The sequence below is a fragment of the Centrocercus urophasianus genome, unplaced genomic scaffold (assembly GCF_019232065.1).
Source record: "Centrocercus urophasianus isolate 14NV4802_14NV808 unplaced genomic scaffold, USGS_Curo_1.0 seq_16, whole genome shotgun sequence".
Classification (NCBI taxonomy): domain Eukaryota; kingdom Metazoa; phylum Chordata; class Aves; order Galliformes; family Phasianidae; genus Centrocercus; species Centrocercus urophasianus.
The window spans coordinates 18,914,113-18,932,437 of NW_024884711.1; the positions used below are offsets into that span (position 1 = coordinate 18,914,113).

At 38.1% G+C, this 18,325-nt stretch overlaps 1 protein-coding gene across 1 annotated transcript in view; it reads right to left on the reverse strand.

Annotated features, from left to right (window-relative positions):
- Positions 1-563: 563 nt before the first annotated feature.
- HDAC9 (histone deacetylase 9) overlaps positions 564-18,325 on the reverse strand; it is a 438,875-nt gene continuing 421,113 nt past the window's right edge. Inside the window, exons 25-27 of the mRNA XM_042817004.1 lie at positions 14,797-14,881; positions 9,716-9,869; positions 564-609 (exon numbers count right to left, since the gene is read on the reverse strand). Coding sequence (XP_042672938.1) covers positions 570-609; positions 9,716-9,869; positions 14,797-14,881 — 279 coding nt within the window. The 3' untranslated portion in view covers positions 564-569. The remainder of the gene's footprint in view (positions 610-9,715; positions 9,870-14,796; positions 14,882-18,325) is intronic.

Below are 18,325 nucleotides of genomic sequence, written 5' to 3' on the forward strand. Positions count from 1 at the left end.
CATTTCAGTTTACACACCTTTCTCTTGTTCTGCTAAGAACTCATTACAGGGGTTTAAAAAACGGCACATAAAATAAAGGGTTTTTTTTTTTTCTTTTCATTTTTTCATTACAGGAGCAAAGAAAACAATTTCTATTAACAGTTTAACACAGTATGAAAAAAATCACCCAGTAAAAAGTGTCAGAAAGTGATTCATGGAGTTTACCAAGTATTTTGCTGGCTGTTGCAACTCATATCTATAATCTATCGTGTAGAATTTTGTAACACTCTATTACACAATCGATGGTGGTGAGCGGGTCGAACAGCATATAAAAAGCATGCTCTAGGCTCTTTCTCCCAAGCCTGTTTTACTGTAACTCTACAATTGTAGCGGTTACATTTAAGGAATCTTTAGGGCCCTTTCAAGTCCATCCAAAGAACAAGTGAAGCTGCTATTCAGAACTTTGTGCCCAGTGTTTATGTTCCATCTGATCCATGCCACCCAAGCAGCAGACAAGACATGTCTGAGGGTGCTTTGGGGGGATACACAATGATGTCACCCACAGGAAATATCAAGGAGGACTTGGCACTTCACAAGGCTGGCTCTTCTTCCATGGGCTCGCCAGCAGCTCTGTAAAAATAAACAGGCAATCAGAATACAGCATAAGAGTACACAATGACATTGTAGATTTTCATGCATAATCAAAGCTGATTTTTCAGCTCTCTCTCGTGTTTATTTGTGTTATTCAGTTATCCATAAATAGAGTTTCTTTCCTAGGAAGTATAAACAAATGTCAAGTGGAAAAACATTTTAGATCCAAGCAATCACTGAAAACGTTTCTGTTTATATTAAAATATGTCAGAATATTTTATAACTTTTTCTCCAGAAATGTACATGCTTTGTGTCAACAGAATCAAATCATTTCACGAAAAAAATAGCCGTGATACTTCTATTTTACAAGCACTTGTGACTGGAAATACATGCCTTTGTTTTTCCCAAGTGAGTCCATACCATTACAAAACCCCAGTTTACCAGTAGCCAAGCAATCAGCAATATTTCTTGCAAGGTTTTTCCTCAATCCTTTGAGTTTTAATTCTGTGCTTTCATAAATGCATTGGCTGCTGCCTGCCTACCTGCAACTTATGAGACCAAATTCTGAACTTGTCTAGCAGTCTTAGAGAGAGTATCCATTAATAATATCTCATCAGATTCTAAGTGCAACTTTTGTTTGAAACTTCCTGGGAAATATCCAACTTAAGCAAGATAAAGTCTTTAAAACATCTAGTAAGTAACAAATGGAGATAAATGCTGAGATGGTGCACTGTGTCATAGCTTCTCATATCTAACTGTTTCTGAGCATTATGCTGGTAATTGTAAAATGGGGAACTTCTGAGACCATGGTGAGAACTCACTGTTGAAGAATGTAAGAATTTAGAAACAGACCATTTTTCATCAGTCTGGCTGAACACAGCCTAAAAAGTGAGTTTAAGACCTCCAAGAATGGCTTGAAATGAAGGGGGGCAGTAAGTAAATACAAATTAATAAATAGAACAGACATTTACCAGTTAAATCTGATAAGCTCACATAAAGATTGGCTTCAGTAAAAATCCCTCAGAAAATACAAGATCATGGGATCTCATGGAAAAAAAAAAGTAATTAATGGGGGCTTGCATGGGCTTTGGTAGTTTATTTAGCAAGGAAGCCAGAGAATTTTGAATTAATCTGGAATTTATTAAAGTTTTTCTCAACAAAAAAACCAGCAATGTCCCTTTAAAAGATCTTATGCAGGTTATTCCTTTATGATTTGAAATTATTATTGCTAGTATGTTAAAAAAATAAGTCAGATGAATAATATATGAAAAAGTAGACATTTTTCAGACTAATTGTTTTCCAAAGGGTTTGTGAACCCAAAAGATTATCCATCTATAAATCTCGAATCTGCTATTCCTCGCCATACAGTGGAGGATTTTTAATGTGAGCAATAAAAAAATGACCAAGATCATCACTATATTTTTATCCTTCCTTGCATTCTCCTGACTTGTGGTTTGGATGGCACAGAGGAAATAGAGGTGGGATGGAGCCCAGCCTTCTAGTGAAGTATGGCATAGGAACATGTGCTGTGGGGAGACTCCACACTGCTGCTGTCTGTTGCCCTCATGCTAAACACATGGTCCCACTTTTTCCAGCAGAAGACCTGCTTCCCCTGTAGAATAATGCAAAAGTGCAGCAAGCCCTGTTAAACACCCAGGACCTGACAAGAGTTGCTGAGAAAAGAGCAATTTGAAAGCAGGTGGCAGTTAATATTTTAGATTCTGCTATGCATGAATGAATAAATGAATGTATGAATGAATGAACAAATGAATGAGAAGAAAGCTTTCAGTAGATTTTAACTGGTGACTGGCAGAACAGGAAAGAGTGGAGCTATGGAAAATTTCTGCAATTGGAAGTGGGAGCTTTTGTTATTTATAAGGAGCTAGGGAAGGAGTATGTGCAAGTCTACTTACATGTATTTGGCTTCTGATTCTGACATTCTCATGAATATCTCACAACCTTGAGACAATTGTGTTTAAACATTTAGCCCTGGGTAATTTTTCATTGATGAGGGCACTTCTGAAAACCAGGACTGACCTCATGCACTGTGCTCTAATAAACTCCTGTGTACTCCAAGAATATCCCAATGTTCCTCAACAGCCAGAGCCTAAGCCCCAGTAGAAATATTTACATTCAAGTGCAAGACTCAAGGCCCTTTTTGGAAGTGGAGAAGAGGTTCAGGTGTCCTGGCAAATCCAGCTGCTATCTCCCAGAGTGAGTATTCTCAGCCTTCTTGAGTCTGCTTTGATGATTTGTGTGTGTGCTTTTACTTCAGTTTATTAGCACAAGAGAAGTCACTGGATCTATCCAATGACTTGTCAGTAGAAACGTACATGTTTACAGGACAACAGCTTAGGCTAGAGTTTTGTGAGAGATCAAGTAAAGTTTTCAGGCTCTTAGTACAGAAAGAAAAACATTGAAATCACATATGTTTGAGAGATGAATCAGTGTGTACCCCTTCAGCTTAAATACAAAGTTCTCCCCGTGAAATTGAGGGAGCAGAGTCTGACAGGCCAAATTTATGATCCTCAATTATGTCACTCTTAGTTGCACTAGTTCACTTAGTCTTCCTGTAGCTAGCAAGAAGTTGGCATAAAAAAATAAAACAGGAAAACAAAACAAAACAACCTAATCCATATTGTATGCTCTAATTCCTCAGAAATGTAACAGTGAGGTTGGATCTGATCCAGGCTGATCTGCACAGTTGGCAGATCCAAAATGGCACAGATTAGGACTGTAATGAATGAAGAACCACGACTGTGATCTTTTTTAAACCTACACTGAAACTGCAAGTTTCTAGGAGCAGAGCTCTCTTGCATTCATTCTAATTATTTGAATATACCATGAAGAGTGCTTGCCTACAAGATATCTATCTGCAGCTCACACTCTGGCAGAAGGAAATAGTCTCTGTGCAGTTATTGCTAAATGAAATGATCATATTAAAACAAATGAAGTCAATGAGACAGAGTTCTTCCATGTGGATAAAATCTGGCAAGACTTGAGACACTTTGAGTGCTATTGCTCTGTGGTAGTTCTAAGTAAATGGCAACCATATTATTTAATGAGAATTCTATTTAAAATAGATCAGATCTACACTTTAAAGAAAGCCAGTTTAAGAATCTAGATGTGTTCTGTAAATCATAAAAAAATTCTCTTACCTTAATTTATAAATTAGAATTTCAGAGATTCCTCAAAGATTCCTACACCACCACACGCAAACAAACAAAAAAACAAAAAAAAAATCAAGATAAGTCTCCAAGTCCCCAGAATTGCTGAAATTGCTGAACAAAAGATAGATTTTCTTATGGGGTATGGTTGTTTTATGCCATAATCTGTTTCTAATTTAACTCAGCTGTCTCAGGGAAGAGCACCATAATTGAAAAGTGATCCTCTGGTAGCAAAGAATGGGGGAAAGGAGGTATGTTTCTATACCTTGAAGATGATTTGGCGAGTGCTTGAAGACATCATATTAAAGATCCCAAGTAAGTGTATATCCTAGTAAAAAATGGTCTCTATGGATCAAAGGAAAAGAGCCATGATGAAAAAGAATTTGCAATTTAAGAGACAACCAAGGTAAAAACATGTGAACTCCCAAAAGAGGATGTCGTGTCCAAATAAGGCAAATAAAATAGAAACTCTGGCAAGTTCAATGTAAACCCACAAAATGGGCAAAGGAGAATCTGAAGACTAACATGTTAAAGGCATAAAAACTAATAGTGAAAAGATCTTTCAAATACATCAGAAGAAATGATCAAAGCATAAGAGGAACATCAAGAAAGGTAGACCACAAGAGCAAAATGAACTATTTATATCTCTGTTAACTAGAGAAGTGTCAGGTAGATTTTATTATTTGCAGATGAACTGTCTTAAACTGAATCAGCACAAGAACAAGCTGATATATTAAACACTGCCAAATTGCTAAGAGCAGATTAAATTTGTCCACTGAGTTCTTAGGGAATGCAATCATGATGTTTCTAAATAAATAACTGTAGAGTACATTCTACTGGTTAAATCAGCATCCATGCCAGAGGTAAGAAATGCTGTCCTCCTTAGGGAGACTATAGGAGATACAGTATGTCTGCACTGGGGGGGTGAGGGGGGAGAGAGAGATTGATAGCAACTATAATAAATCATAGAATTAGTAGGCATTTAGATAATAGTAATTTGGCTAAGAGTTAAGCCTTAATTGTTGCAGGGAAGTCAAACCTTACAAATTTATTACAAATTTCTGAAGGAACTGAAGGAAGAGGGATCAAGTGATACCCATGTACAAAGAAAGTCTTCCAATGATTTTATGCAAATGCTCTGAGGAACTTAGTTTATGAGAGAAGTCCCTGCCATAGATTAAAAAGCCATCTGAAGGAAGAAATGGGTAATAACACTGGTGAATTTTCACCATAGAGAGTTGTTCCACAGCATTTCAAGACTTGGCAACATACCAGTACATTTAAGCGATAACATTTGTTGATGATGCAAAATTACTGATACTAGATAGTTCTAAAGCCCATAGTGCCAATTCTGAATGGAAAAGAAGGTAAACAGATGCAAAATAATACACAAAGCAGAGCGAGGACAGCTTTAATTGTTTATATACTGTGATGGCAATTACTGAGAGCTTAGAATTAATGAGAGTAGAAGAGAGAAACAAAAGCAGCAAAAAATGCCCATCATTAATCTACTGTATATATCCATAGTGTGCTCAACATCTGGTGTCCTGAATTCTATTCTTAGTCCTTGTTCTTAAAAAGTACTAAGAGAATTATGAAAAGGGGCAAGAAGAATAATCTGAAGTAAGATTTCTTTTTAATTCCAGGAAAAATAAAAGGTCTTGAGACAGTTAAAATATTTAAAACCAGAAATGTAGCAGAGAACGTGAGTAGGAAAAAAAATGCTTTCATTTCTAAATGCTCTAAACTGCGCCTGATGAAGCTGTGGGATTCACTGCATGAACATCAAAACTGCAAATTAGTTCAAAAATAGCTTTGAAAAATTTGTACTTGGATAAGTATCCTGGAGGCTTTCACACAGATGGGTCACATACAGCCGTTGAGATTACAGATGATCAGGGAAAGTCTTGCTCTCAACTCCTCTGTTCCCTGTCCTTTCCTTCAGGCACTAGCCACCAGGTGGGTAAAATAAGGCTGCAGCTTCTCTGACTCCTGAGCCTGGCTTTGAGTTCAGATGCAATGGGGTATGGTCAGTAGGTGCAAGTTCTTCAGAAGTTTTTCTGGATGCTCATACAGTGAAATTCTGAGCAAAGCTCTATGAGCCAATGCACAGGCAGAGAATGTGACCCTAGTTGGTGGCTAGATGTACCTTCCAATCTAAGCAGTTCCACTGCTATAAAATACATTGCAATATGACTGAAAATGCAACTGATAGCTCAGAAACACTAAGGGAAATGCCCAAAACTGATGCTTCATTTTCATTTCCATTTGAGTAAAATCTATGCTCAGCTGAATGAGGGCCATAAAGTTAAATCCTGATAAATGTCATTCTCAAGATTTACTCTTTGCTGCAAAAGTTGTAAGTGCTGAAGACTTCTCCCCACACCCATTTATTTTTCCATTTTAAGACAAGATGTACAGAAGCTCCAGTATATCGTGGACAGCACTGTGCTGAGTATTTTCATAGCAAGACTTCTGAAACAGATGTCTGGCCAAAGCAAAATTCTAATCAGCTAAATCTGTATCTCACTTAGGGAATAAGCAGTTATCTATACACAAAAGTTATGGCAGTTGGAAATGCTTTATAGGGCATGCTGGTTCCTTTAATTGCGTCTGCATTTAAATCTGTGTTAGCATCATGCATGTTTTCTTTCCTATCCACAAAGTCTTTTTTTCTATATCTGTTCTCTCATGAAGGCTATAATCAAGTTTCAATTGAATCTGAAAGTGCAGAGTTGTGTTTGGTTAAATAAAACACCAAAAGCATAGCAGATTTCACCATTTTCTTCATTTAGTCTCAGAGAAAATCAAATAAAAAAAAAAATAATCTGCACTGTCATTTGAAGAAAAGAAGGAAGGAGAGAAGAAAGAAAGAGAAATACTTAATGCAGGCCTTAGCCAGGAGCATTTTATCCTTTATTCATCAGTGGTAAGTGAGTCAGATACGAGTTGGCCAGGAAAAGAGCTGCTTTACCCAAAATCTGAGTTTAAAACGAGTCATCTCACTCCAAACACCAACATATCCTCCAACATAACTGGCAAGAGTTTCCCACAAAGAGACTTTTGCTGCCACTCTCTTCATCTGCAGGCCTGGCCATCCAGAGCTGAAGTCAACAGGATGTCTATCATCAACTATGTGAAACAAGACCGGAATTATCAGCTTGGCAGAACATAGTGGCAATTAAGAGAAAGTAAACAGACTCCTGGCAGAATGAAGGAACCCTTCAGGCTTCCCTGTCAGCCATGACACTTTCTGTTCTGATCCTGCTCTGCCAGCCACTAACAATTTTCCCCCAGAAATACTCAGTGGAAAGGTCTTCAGATTGTGGCTGCAATCCACAATGGGGAAGAGTGATGCAGAGAATATAAGAGCCCAGAGGGCTCTTCAAGTTCCTCAGCTCTGTCATTTCTCATAGAGGAAGGTTGGAGAAGGAGCAAAGTATACTTGGTCTTTAATTATAATAAATGGAACAAATGTGATAAAATTGTAATTCATCACTGTGTTACTCCAGCTTGTGTTCTTATACGCCTATGAATAGAATTATATGTTTTTGTTAAGTGAATTGAGTTATACTGGCATAAAACCAATGTGTGCAATATCAAATCAATCCCTGCATTCATAATCCCATGCAGAACTTTCATTCATGCTCAAAGTGCAGCTAGGTCCTCTCTGCAGCCCAGAAAACTGTGTCTGCATCTCTGAAATCAAATCTTCAAGGTTACCCTTTTTCATTCCATATTCATCTTTACATTCAGTAGGGAGAAAGCCAAGAAAACAACATCCTGAAGCCTCAGAAAAAGTAGCTGTCAATTTTGTCCCAGTGAGATGATGCTTATGGTGTCCTGTTGCTCCCTGATGGCAAGCTGGCTTTGGGTGACTTCTTTGTAGGTTACAAATGTGGAAACATAATCAGGGATGTACGCTTATAAGGATTTATTTGCGCTGCTGAAAAACTTCAACAGCACCAAGGATATTTCAAACAAAGCCATTTTTCCACAGAACAATTCATCACAAAGGCTTCACCCCTATAAGAGCCCAGGACTGATGAAGTGTAATGAATCTGGCAGCCACATGAATTCCACTTGTGTACATTTCAGCACATCCGTTTTTTTTCCCACTTTCTCAGTTCTGCTCTGAGACGCTGTTTTCAGAATGAGAGGAAACTGCCACAGGTTATCAGTAGTTAGGCAATAAATACAATAATTAAGTCAAAGGGTTATTTTGCTCAAGTCTTGTAAGATCAGTGATTGCTCTTGACAGCCGTAGATTTAAGTGAGCGGAGGATCATAACAAATACAGTTCTTGATTATTCTGAGCAATACAAAAATACACAAAATTAACCACGCCCTTTTTCATACAACTTAAGAATTTGCTGTGTTTGGCTGAACTAGTTCCAACCCTTTAATTAAAATTGCTTATATTTCAGAGCTCTGCATACACAAACAGGATCCCCAGCTTTCTTTCCTTGGCTAACAGAAACATCTCGTGACAGTCACAAATCTACATGACAAATCTTATTATTCCTTAGCTGATCACTGATTAATGCTCTCACAGATATAAAATTTGTCTCCTGTTCATCACTGGATTCTTCCTGAGTTTTTATGGATTCATTTGTAATAATCCACACCCAACAATAGATGTAGCATCCTTAAAACACAGTTGCAATAAGAAAGATGACTAAGTAAACACCACAAACTTTACTGACTAGCTATGTCCCCAATGTGTTCCTTTGAGCCACATCTGCAAATCTCTTGACAGATGAATGCTGTCACAGTAGTGGGAGATGTCCACTTTCAAATGCTCCAATAGGTTTGAGCTGATTCCGTGTTGCTCCCCACGGGTTCTCCCAGTTGCCCATCAGACAAGTTTGGAATAAAATTTCCATGCAGACAGCAAGAACCAAACTAAACAAATAGCTGCCATGGCACAGGAGTCACAAGCCCTTTTGGCTCCAGTCCAACCACAGCTCTAGTCTGCTTCCATCTCCCTCCTTCCTCTCCTGCTATGCAGTTCCATTCTACAATGTGCGGGGAGCTGGTGAGTCTCCTTATAAGGCTTTTTTTTCTACTTTACTTCTCTTTCTTTTTTCCTCCGATGGAAACTGAACTGCTCCCTGCATTCTGGGTCTTCATCTGTTGGAGAAGGCCAGAAAAGTTTGTCCTCCAAAAGAGTAAATAGGAAACACCAAGAACTTCTGCAGAGGCTCTTCAAAACTCTGATGTCCCTTTGAACAAATACTGCTTTGTAACATAGTGCTCAGAGGCTTTTTTTCTTTTTTTTTTTTCATCTTTAACTGGCAGAAAACTAGTAACAGTTACTGTGTCATTTTCTCAGGCTGCGAAAATGAAAGCAATGTTCATTAACCTAAAAAAGCAGCTGGCAAGCTGGAAAAAGACAGCATTCTCTTTTTAGCCGGTACCTTCAGAACAGCAGGCAGAAAATGCTGGCCCTTGTCCTGGCCAGGATTGTTTTAAGTTTTATGCTGGCACTGTTCCATTGCTTCCAGGGAAGTAACTTTTAATGCCTATCTAATATCATTTAATAATGATTTAAGTCCATCCTTATTACATTTATCTGAGCATAAGTTAGATGCCTTCCTAGAAAGTTAAAGCTAACCCAGTTTTGAATTTCTTCCAATGTGAAGAATACTGTTGATTATACTTGATCATGTCCATTCACACAGACAGTATAAATAGTGCACTTTTTATATAGTAAAGAGCTTTTAACATGGGGATGAAACAAAGTTGTTGTACTCTCAGGAACCTTAGTAAAGAGATACGCGCACCAAAACATTTGTTAGCATAGAATACCTTTGTGTTTCCATCAGCCAAGTAGGAAGATCTTAAATTGAAGGAGGAAAAATTCCAGGTAGCTCAGTTAGCAGACAATCTGGAAACAACTCAGTCTAGCTGTCTTCTGCATCCCATGTGACTGGAGTGCAAAATCCTCGCTCTCTGCAATAATTGCATGGGCTTACCTGCTGCTTTCCTGAGGAAAGCACTGCTCAACATCCACTGAAAGGGAGGCCATAGCAGACACCGTTTCTGTCTCCTCCCTCTCTCGTTTCTGAGACTCAGCCAGAGCACAATCCACTGGCACAGAGTATGGCTCCACTGACTTCCAGTACTTGCCTAAGGAAAACACACATCATAATTTATGGGAATCTCAGCTAGCACGGTGGTACAAGCATAGTAATCACTTAGTTCAATGCCGAGTGATTATAATTTAAAATCACTGCAGTGTTAGCAGTGCAATTGAAGTATGTTTCTGAATCTACGAATGCCAAGTTGGAAAGTGCTTTCATTCCAAGGGCTGTGTCACACCCTTCCCCAGAAGGTAATAAATTGGAGGAGTAACATGCAGCCTAATGAACTCATGCTGTCAGACAAGCTATTGGCTTTATCTACCCAAGGTAAAGGGAGTTCAGGGCAGGGTTAATACCTAAATATTGCTTTGATATTGAAGATTGTTGATGCATACACAACAAATAGGACAAGAAAAATGAGCATGGTTGTATAAAGTGCTCACACAGCACAGTCTCAAAAAGGAAAATGTTAGAAATGCCAGCTTGGACTGAAGCGATTCTGCCAGAACAATCAGGTTTGTTAGTCCTGGATGTTCTTTCTCCTCCAACCTCAGGGCGTATACTAGAACAATAATTTATTTAAAACTTTCATATACGAACTGGCTGCTGCTGGAAAGCTGCCAGATATCATAAGGAATGGTTTCTACTTTGCTGTGTAAAAAGGCAGCAGTGGATTAAAACCATGAGTAAACCCTGCTCTCAGACTACAACAGAAAATACAGTAAGGAGCTTCTCAACTGGCATCAACAATGGTGGCAGGTGACATCACTGTCACAAAACTGGTCTGCTGCTGCACAGCTGTTAAGAAACAAAGGTCGATCAGTGGTAACCAGGTGGACAAGAAAGAATTTACATATGCATTTCTTACAGCTCAGTAATCCACCCTGCACTCACTAATTTCCAGGTGGATGACACCTGGAAATGAGGAGCTTTGGGGAGGCTGGAAGCTCCTCATCAGTGCTTACTCAGTGTTTAGCAGAAGGCTTCCAGCAGCTGCTGCAGAGGTTGGGGCAGGGTACTTATCTGGGAATTAGAGGGAGGATTTCAGCAGCTGTGAAAGAGAGGGGATCAAGAAGAGGACTTTTCCAAGGGTTAAAAGGAGAGTTTTGGCATCTGGGCAGTGGGTTGAGGCAAGGTGCTGATCTGGAGGGTGGCCAGAGGCTCTGACACCTGGAGGCTGGGCTGGTGGTCATGGCTGGCTGGCCATGCTGCACACAGGCCAACTCACAACTCCCTCATGGATAGCACAGCTCTCCACACTACTTCAGCTTCTCAAAAGATGAACTTTTTACTCCAGTGTGAAAGCAGCTGTCAATAAAACCTGAAAATGTCTTTATTCAAAAATATCACTGCAAGATGAAAGCCCAAGCCAATCTGCAAGAACAACCAGCGAGCGTGGCCAGAGTGTTTCTTTGAACTCTAATAGTGTGCACATTTGAGTAGTTAGCAGAATCTTTAAATAACGGGGACCTTCTGGGGATAAAATGTAAAGTGTATTAAGTATCCTACAAAGTTGAGATTAAGTGTTAGAAGGTTGGCTTTGCTCCAGAAGCATGAAAGACACAGCTAAAAAGTTATGTACATAACGGTAGGCTCAATGATTGGAGCCTGGCAAATTTTATAAAAACAAGACAAAAATATTCTCTATTATTACTGTGCTCAGAGACCAAATTCTCTGTTCATTAAAAAATATACTAAAAGCAAACAAAAAAAGTTATATGGGCATTCCACAGCATTCTCACAGATCATATGCGCAAAAGTCAGTCTTTGCAATATACACCCAATTCAAACCCTATAATTTACGAGCTAAATGTTCACAGAGTGGGTGGGGTTTTCGTTGCAGAAACAGATGTGCAAGAAAATCAAATCTGTTGGCATGGGAATAATACCTCCTCTTGCCTATAAAAGAAATGAACCCGTGTTCACTGCTGGAGTTTTCAAGGGCTCTTATTCATAAAATAAAATATTAGTAACTAGCTACCACTGCGTTGCTCTCCTGCAGCAACAATAAAACAGCATCAGTGAGGACTGCTCCCTTGCATTCATTCATTCACACACAGGTTCATACACCAGCCGCCCCTTGAATCCGGCCTTTCTTGTAACACCAAAACTCAGGGCCAATTCAGGCATATTATCGGGCTCTTTGTGCCCATTTAACTGCCCTCCATTCCCAAGCGATCAGTGATATTTCTTGTTTCCCTATATTGAGCAATGTAATACAGAGGGGGTTTCAGCATTAGAGGGGCAGCAGAGCCCCTGGTAACCAGGTGTCAGCATCTATGCTGCTGTGGAGGGTCTTGGAGAAGGGGAGTACACAGAAGCCCATTGTGGTTCATGGGAAGAAATTTTAAAGGAATCCCATTTAGGAATAACATCCAGGTAGTAGCAGGTACCTTGTGTGGAATTTTCTGGTGCTGATGAAAAAGCAACGGTAGATTTTTCTTTAAAATTACAAAGCTTACAAGCAGCTATAGTAAGCAGAAAAATCTTTGCATGCTTCTTTTATTAAACCACAACTCATATATATTCTGCACTAAGCATATATGGGGCTTGAGTATGTTCAATCCAAAAGAACTGCAGGCAAAGTCTTGCAAAATAGGCAAGCATAGCATGCATTTGCAAAGGAGCTTTCTTAAGAACTCTAGATATGCTGTAGATAGACAACTAGGTGAACTTAAAGCATCTGACCCAAACCTTAAAAATGCCATTTCTGCTGTGCTATATTGAAATGTGAATTTCTGCTGGTTCTGTTACACTCACTGAATATATTGCAGAGAACAGGGAAAAGAATGGAGCATGTCCCTGGTTTCATTCATACAAAACTTGAAGAGGAATTGCTGCTTGCAAGAAGGAACAATGAAACCAACTCAGTCTTCTAGGTATGCTGTGGCTTTCAACATGCATACATGCTTAAGTCTCTCTCAAAGATTTGTAGGGGCACTGATTATTACCAGGAAATAATAAAAATGAATGATTCTGTCACTGCTAAAATCATTTGTAATTGCCTTTCATCAATAGGGTTGGACATGCGGTGCTACGGTTTGCTTGAAAAATCCAGTTTGGAGATAATATTAAAGCTAGTGAACAGGACTGTTTAGAAATACTACATTACATGGGTGTGGGAATTACCACTTCCAACTATGTTACATTTCCAAAAGGGCTTTAGATCACTGTCACACACACACACACACATACAAAAAAAAAAAAAAAAAAAAAAAAGTTTATATAAATTCTGTTCCACTTACAAAAGAATATATTTTGAGATGCTCCTCCACAATTTTTCAGTGTAATTTTTTAAATTACATATCCTGCATGAATCTTCACTAACCTCCCTCAATATTCTTTTCCTTCCTTCAAGCACATTTGTTTCTAATACTTGGTCTCTCTCAAAAAATGATAGATACATAACTTTTCAGGCAATAGGTGGAAAAAAAAATCCCACATCAACAGCACTGTGTATAACTCCAAATCCTGAGCAGTCTGGCAGTTCATTGGACTGCCATGACTGAACTGGGTCTGCTCAAACCAAAGTTTGCTCTGAAAAATCAGAATTATGTCACTCTGCAGAGCTTTGGCTTGTGTTTTGAGATACACACCATATCTTTGTTTCTCAGCCACTTTCTTCTTCCTAAAAGACCATCATTTGTGTATAAGTATTGTTAGTAAGACACTTAGACACCATGTTTCTCTAGATCTAGTATTATTTTTTCCCCATCCATTCTATTTTTGTTGTTTGTTTCAGATTCATTTTTCATTAAATATATGTTCTTATTCCTAACAGAAATAGATGCTCTTTCCAGCTGTTCATAAGCTTTCTAGGTCTCTGTGTGTGGCTTTCTGTTCCTATTATCATTTGCAAATCAATATGACCTTGTGTAGGATGTGAATTTTCTTAACTTACAGGGAATTTTAAGAAAAACACAAATTCATGAGCTACTCTAAGAGATACCATTTAGCAAAAATGTCATACTGGAATTTATCAAATACAGATGATTTAATTGGAGCCTGTACATATTGTGAGTGACTGCTGGATACGAAGGATTATAAATTATAAGGGATTATGAATTATAAACCCACAATGAATTTCACAGTCTCTTTACAACTAAATTTACATTTAGAAGTACTACATTATCAATGAATAATGCATGGTGTCCCCATCAAGAGCTGCATTTATTTTATAGAGATGACTCCCACTTACTTGTGATTAACCTAACATGAATCAAAACATTTGTTATCCATTTGTTATTGTTAAGGAGCCAGCAAACAGTAGAAGTCAGGAAGCTTCTGCAGCCTTGGTAAAATGGCAGAAAGCAGATTAGAGAAATTAAGGGAGTTCTGTTCAGAAGGATTAAGGTAACTGATGGCAAAGTGAAAAATTTTCCCTGAGGTCAGAGCAGTGCCCCAAAGCATCTGGTTAGTAAAGAGCAAGGCACAGAACTGAAGCAATCAAGTACTGTGTGAATCAGAAATAGAACAAAATCGCAATGTATTTGCCAGCACTGTTCCAGAGATCATTGTCCATTTTGAGCTTCTAAATTTTATTTCAAATTCCGCCACGTACTGAAGTGAGTAACTTGAAAAGGGCTGCACAAACAAAATCTGAAAAGTCTGTTTGCTTGAGCTGTGATTTATGCGTCTGTTCCTGTCCCTCACTGACAAACATCTATTTCATTTAACCTGCTCTGGAATGGGGAGATTTGGGAAAATGCAGAAATTGGAAAGCTCTAAATAATTTAAATGGCTTAATGCATCACGTATAAATACATAGCAGAAACAAAGACATGCCAAAGCAACAAAAACAAAGTGTGTGTGTGTATATCTATATATGTAGATACATACAAACTAGACACAGCATGTGGGTTTGTACATACAAAACTTGTCTTCTCTTTTCTGTGAAACAATTGTTTAATGTCTGTGACATTAATTAATAACAAAAAACACCCAAACCCAACAACCCAATCTGAGAAACATACTTTGAATTTCAGTGGTCTTTTTTAAAGAAGCTATTGCATTCATATTGGGGATTTGGTGCACAATATCTTCCGGGAGAGGCTCCAGCTGCAAGAATAGAATAGAATAATATAAATTTTCAATAAGAAGCAGGGAAGCAAAACAAACTGAAACAAACTAATCCTCAGGAAAACCTTAGCCCAGGAACCAGTTAACATTTTGCTGGTTAGAGTTCTAAAAGTATAGCCATGATTTTGTTTTCTGTTTTCAGCCATGTAATTGAATTCCAAGGGGCTTTTCTATTGGCTGCAAGACTAATCTATGGAGTCTCTGAAGCAGGTGCATGTCTGTGTATTATTCATTAAAAAAAATGCTAGTTATTTGTGTAATTTTTGTAGGTTCCTCGCAAACCAAATTCCACTGCGTCTGTATATGCAGCTGGGTACTCCAAACAAAACCTTGCTGAAGCCACACTGAAACCAAAGTGTGCACTCCATTATCTTTATTTTTCTAGTGTTATTAAATCTAACCATCTTATACACTTTAAGATTTATATGGGAAATCCATGAAACAGCTACTTTTATTCTCTTTGAATTACTTTCAAATAAAGAAGTAGGTGAAAAATTATTGTGCAGACCAGCAGTACAAGTTCTCTAAGCACACTTGTTTTAGAGACAACTGAATTTTAATCAGTCAATTTTAATTGTGCATTCTTCGGGTGGAGCTGCATCATAATAAATTAGCAGAAGGATGTGTTCAGTTTCTGCACAGTAATTTCTTTCCTGCAATGAATACGAGTTATCCCTCCTCACCACTTCTCATCGAGGAAAATTAGGTACCTAAATACCTTAAAATCTAATCCCTGGATACTTTTGACATATATTCAACCTTTTAAAACTAATTTGCCATAACAGTGCCCCACTCATTTCAAATCCCCATTTATAATCTGGAGATAACAGTATTTTTCTGTTTCACAGTGATACTTCACTGCACGGAACATACAGTACTTTTCTTCTTTTCATAGGACTTACATTAATCCTAATTTGGATTTCAGAGGTGTGAAGAATAGGCATGTGATAGTAGTTAACATTAACATTAACAATTACTATATCCTGACAATTCATGAGGATAACAACCAAGTGAGAACTACTTGTATTTTGATTTTTATTTTTTTTTTTGTCCACGCATTTTCTCCTAGAAAAGGGTAAACATAATTAGGACTATGCGTCCCTCCTTGTTCTGTAACAACTACATTTTCCTTGAACTGTGCTTAGAGACCATTCTGCTTCCTCATGCAGGCTGGCTAAGTCTGGCCTTGAAGGTGTGCTTCCTGCAGAGCCAGGAAGGAGAAATCCCATCATGGTGAACAAGAGCCATATCAGAACCAACCTCTCTTCTTTAAAGCTAAGTAAGTTCAACCATCATTGATGGGAGACATCTGTGCTGCAGACAGAACTCCTTTATTAAGCATGCCTGGGCCTGCTTTAAACTAGGTCAAGTGTAGCCCACCCAAGTAGCTTCCTTGTGAAGTGAGTACTTCAGTAGCCATCACATATTGTTCCTGGGGTTGCTACTGCCGCATTGCTACCCACCAACTAGATAAAATCAGCTTTGACCCAAGCATACAAAGTGGGAAGCAAATGCAGTGTAGACATCCCCTTAACAATGCTATTTTAAGGAAGTTCAACTACAAATTCCAGAAATTCTGGGAACCTACCTGTAAGATCAACCCTGAACGTCTGCCAGTAATAAAGACACTGTAAATAACTCCAGTGGTTAGATGTCTTGATAGCTAAATGGAATAAGGCTGTTTGTGTCATTATTTCCTTAGAATACCATGCGGGATTGCTGCTGGAAGATTTCCTTGTGGCTAGAAACAATAGTACTATGTTTTGTTTTCAAATAGAATAAATCACTCCATTTTGTGCAGTGAGCATGTATTCAGAAAAGTTCTGGTAGAACCTGAGTTGCCCCAGCCCTTCTCAGTTACTGGAGAGGCCAGGCAGTAGAGGAAGATTGTTGCTATATAATATGTATCACGGATTAGAACCAAGAAAGCAATAACAATAAAAATCAGATTTACAGAAATATTTGCAATTCCTAAATCGCAACTACTTCACAATATCCCTAGTTTACCCTGTTTGGTTATTTGAAGGTTCCTGGCGGAAAACTGCATTTATGAAAATGCCCAGCAGCAGCTCAAGCTTCACAGTTTTTAGAACATTATTTTCTTAACAATCTATAAATTAGGTTATGTAAGCAGATAGCACTTGCTTTTATCACTTGTTATCTTCTTTTTAAAGCAATCTATCATTTGGCCTAGAAAAAGACAAAGTTTTGAAGTTCCATTTGGTCATACTGGGTGCAGGAACACAGAAGAGTTGATGACAAATTTAAGGTTCTGTTTTGACAATTTCATAATTTATGACCAATTAACTCCCTGAATAGTTAATAGCTCCAGGCTATAATTGTAAAAATATCATTGGAGTATGAAGTACGAAATTGACAGAATGTAAGATTTGAAACCTCTGTCTTATTTCCTTTTTGGGTACCCTGAGTTTCTTCATGCAGAACTCTTACACAAGACAGCAAGATCTAGATAACAACTAGAAAATATATCTTGCTACAGGAGAATGCTTTGTTATCTTCTTCACAGATTTTTTTAGGAGACAAAACTTTGCCTCCATTTTTCCTAATATATCAATGAAATTTCTATTCATTAGTACAAAAGTAGAACATAGAAAATATTTGAACACCTAGACATATCAGACAAATATTAAAAATGGAAGATGGATTTCCAGAAGATAAAATATACTGATGAATCACTTAGCAGAAGATAAAAGGGTCAGATGTCCAACAATTACTATTCCAATTACTATTACATTTGGTAGTTCAACTAACAGATGACTAACTAACTAACTTAGTAACTAAGTGATGTGAATGTAATAATTTTCTCTGATCATTTCTTTAACTCCTCTTTCCACAATGCTTTCGTGTCGTATTCAAAACACACCCTCTGCTCCAGAGCTGTTCTATCTTCCTAACCGTTAGGGGTAAGCAGACAGAACTTGAGTCTTCTTCCATATCAGGGAAATCTTAAGAGGTTCCAAAATAAGTTTATTATACCATATATGCTATTCAGTTTAAATGCAATGCTGTTAAAAAACACTGTAGAAATAAAGCCAGTGGCTTATGGCAGATATTTCTATAGACTTTGAAATGATATGGTCTGCATTCAACAGACCAGATTCTGTTGGCAGCTATCCACTGGTTGGATACAACTGTAAAGACATAGAGGAAAATACCAGCAGTTGGACCCAATGGTGAATAAAAGAAGTTACTCTACACCTGGCATATACGGCACCACCATCTTCCTTCCTACACTTATTGGCATTGAGATCATGAACTTTTTTAATCTGGAGGCTAACAGAATGGAAGCTGAAAAGAGAGCTGGAAATACATATGTTCTCAGGAAAGAAACATACGTATTTCAGAGAAAAACAGCTTAAGTCAGTACAGAAATAACCAAATCGCTGGAGAGACAGTTTGGAC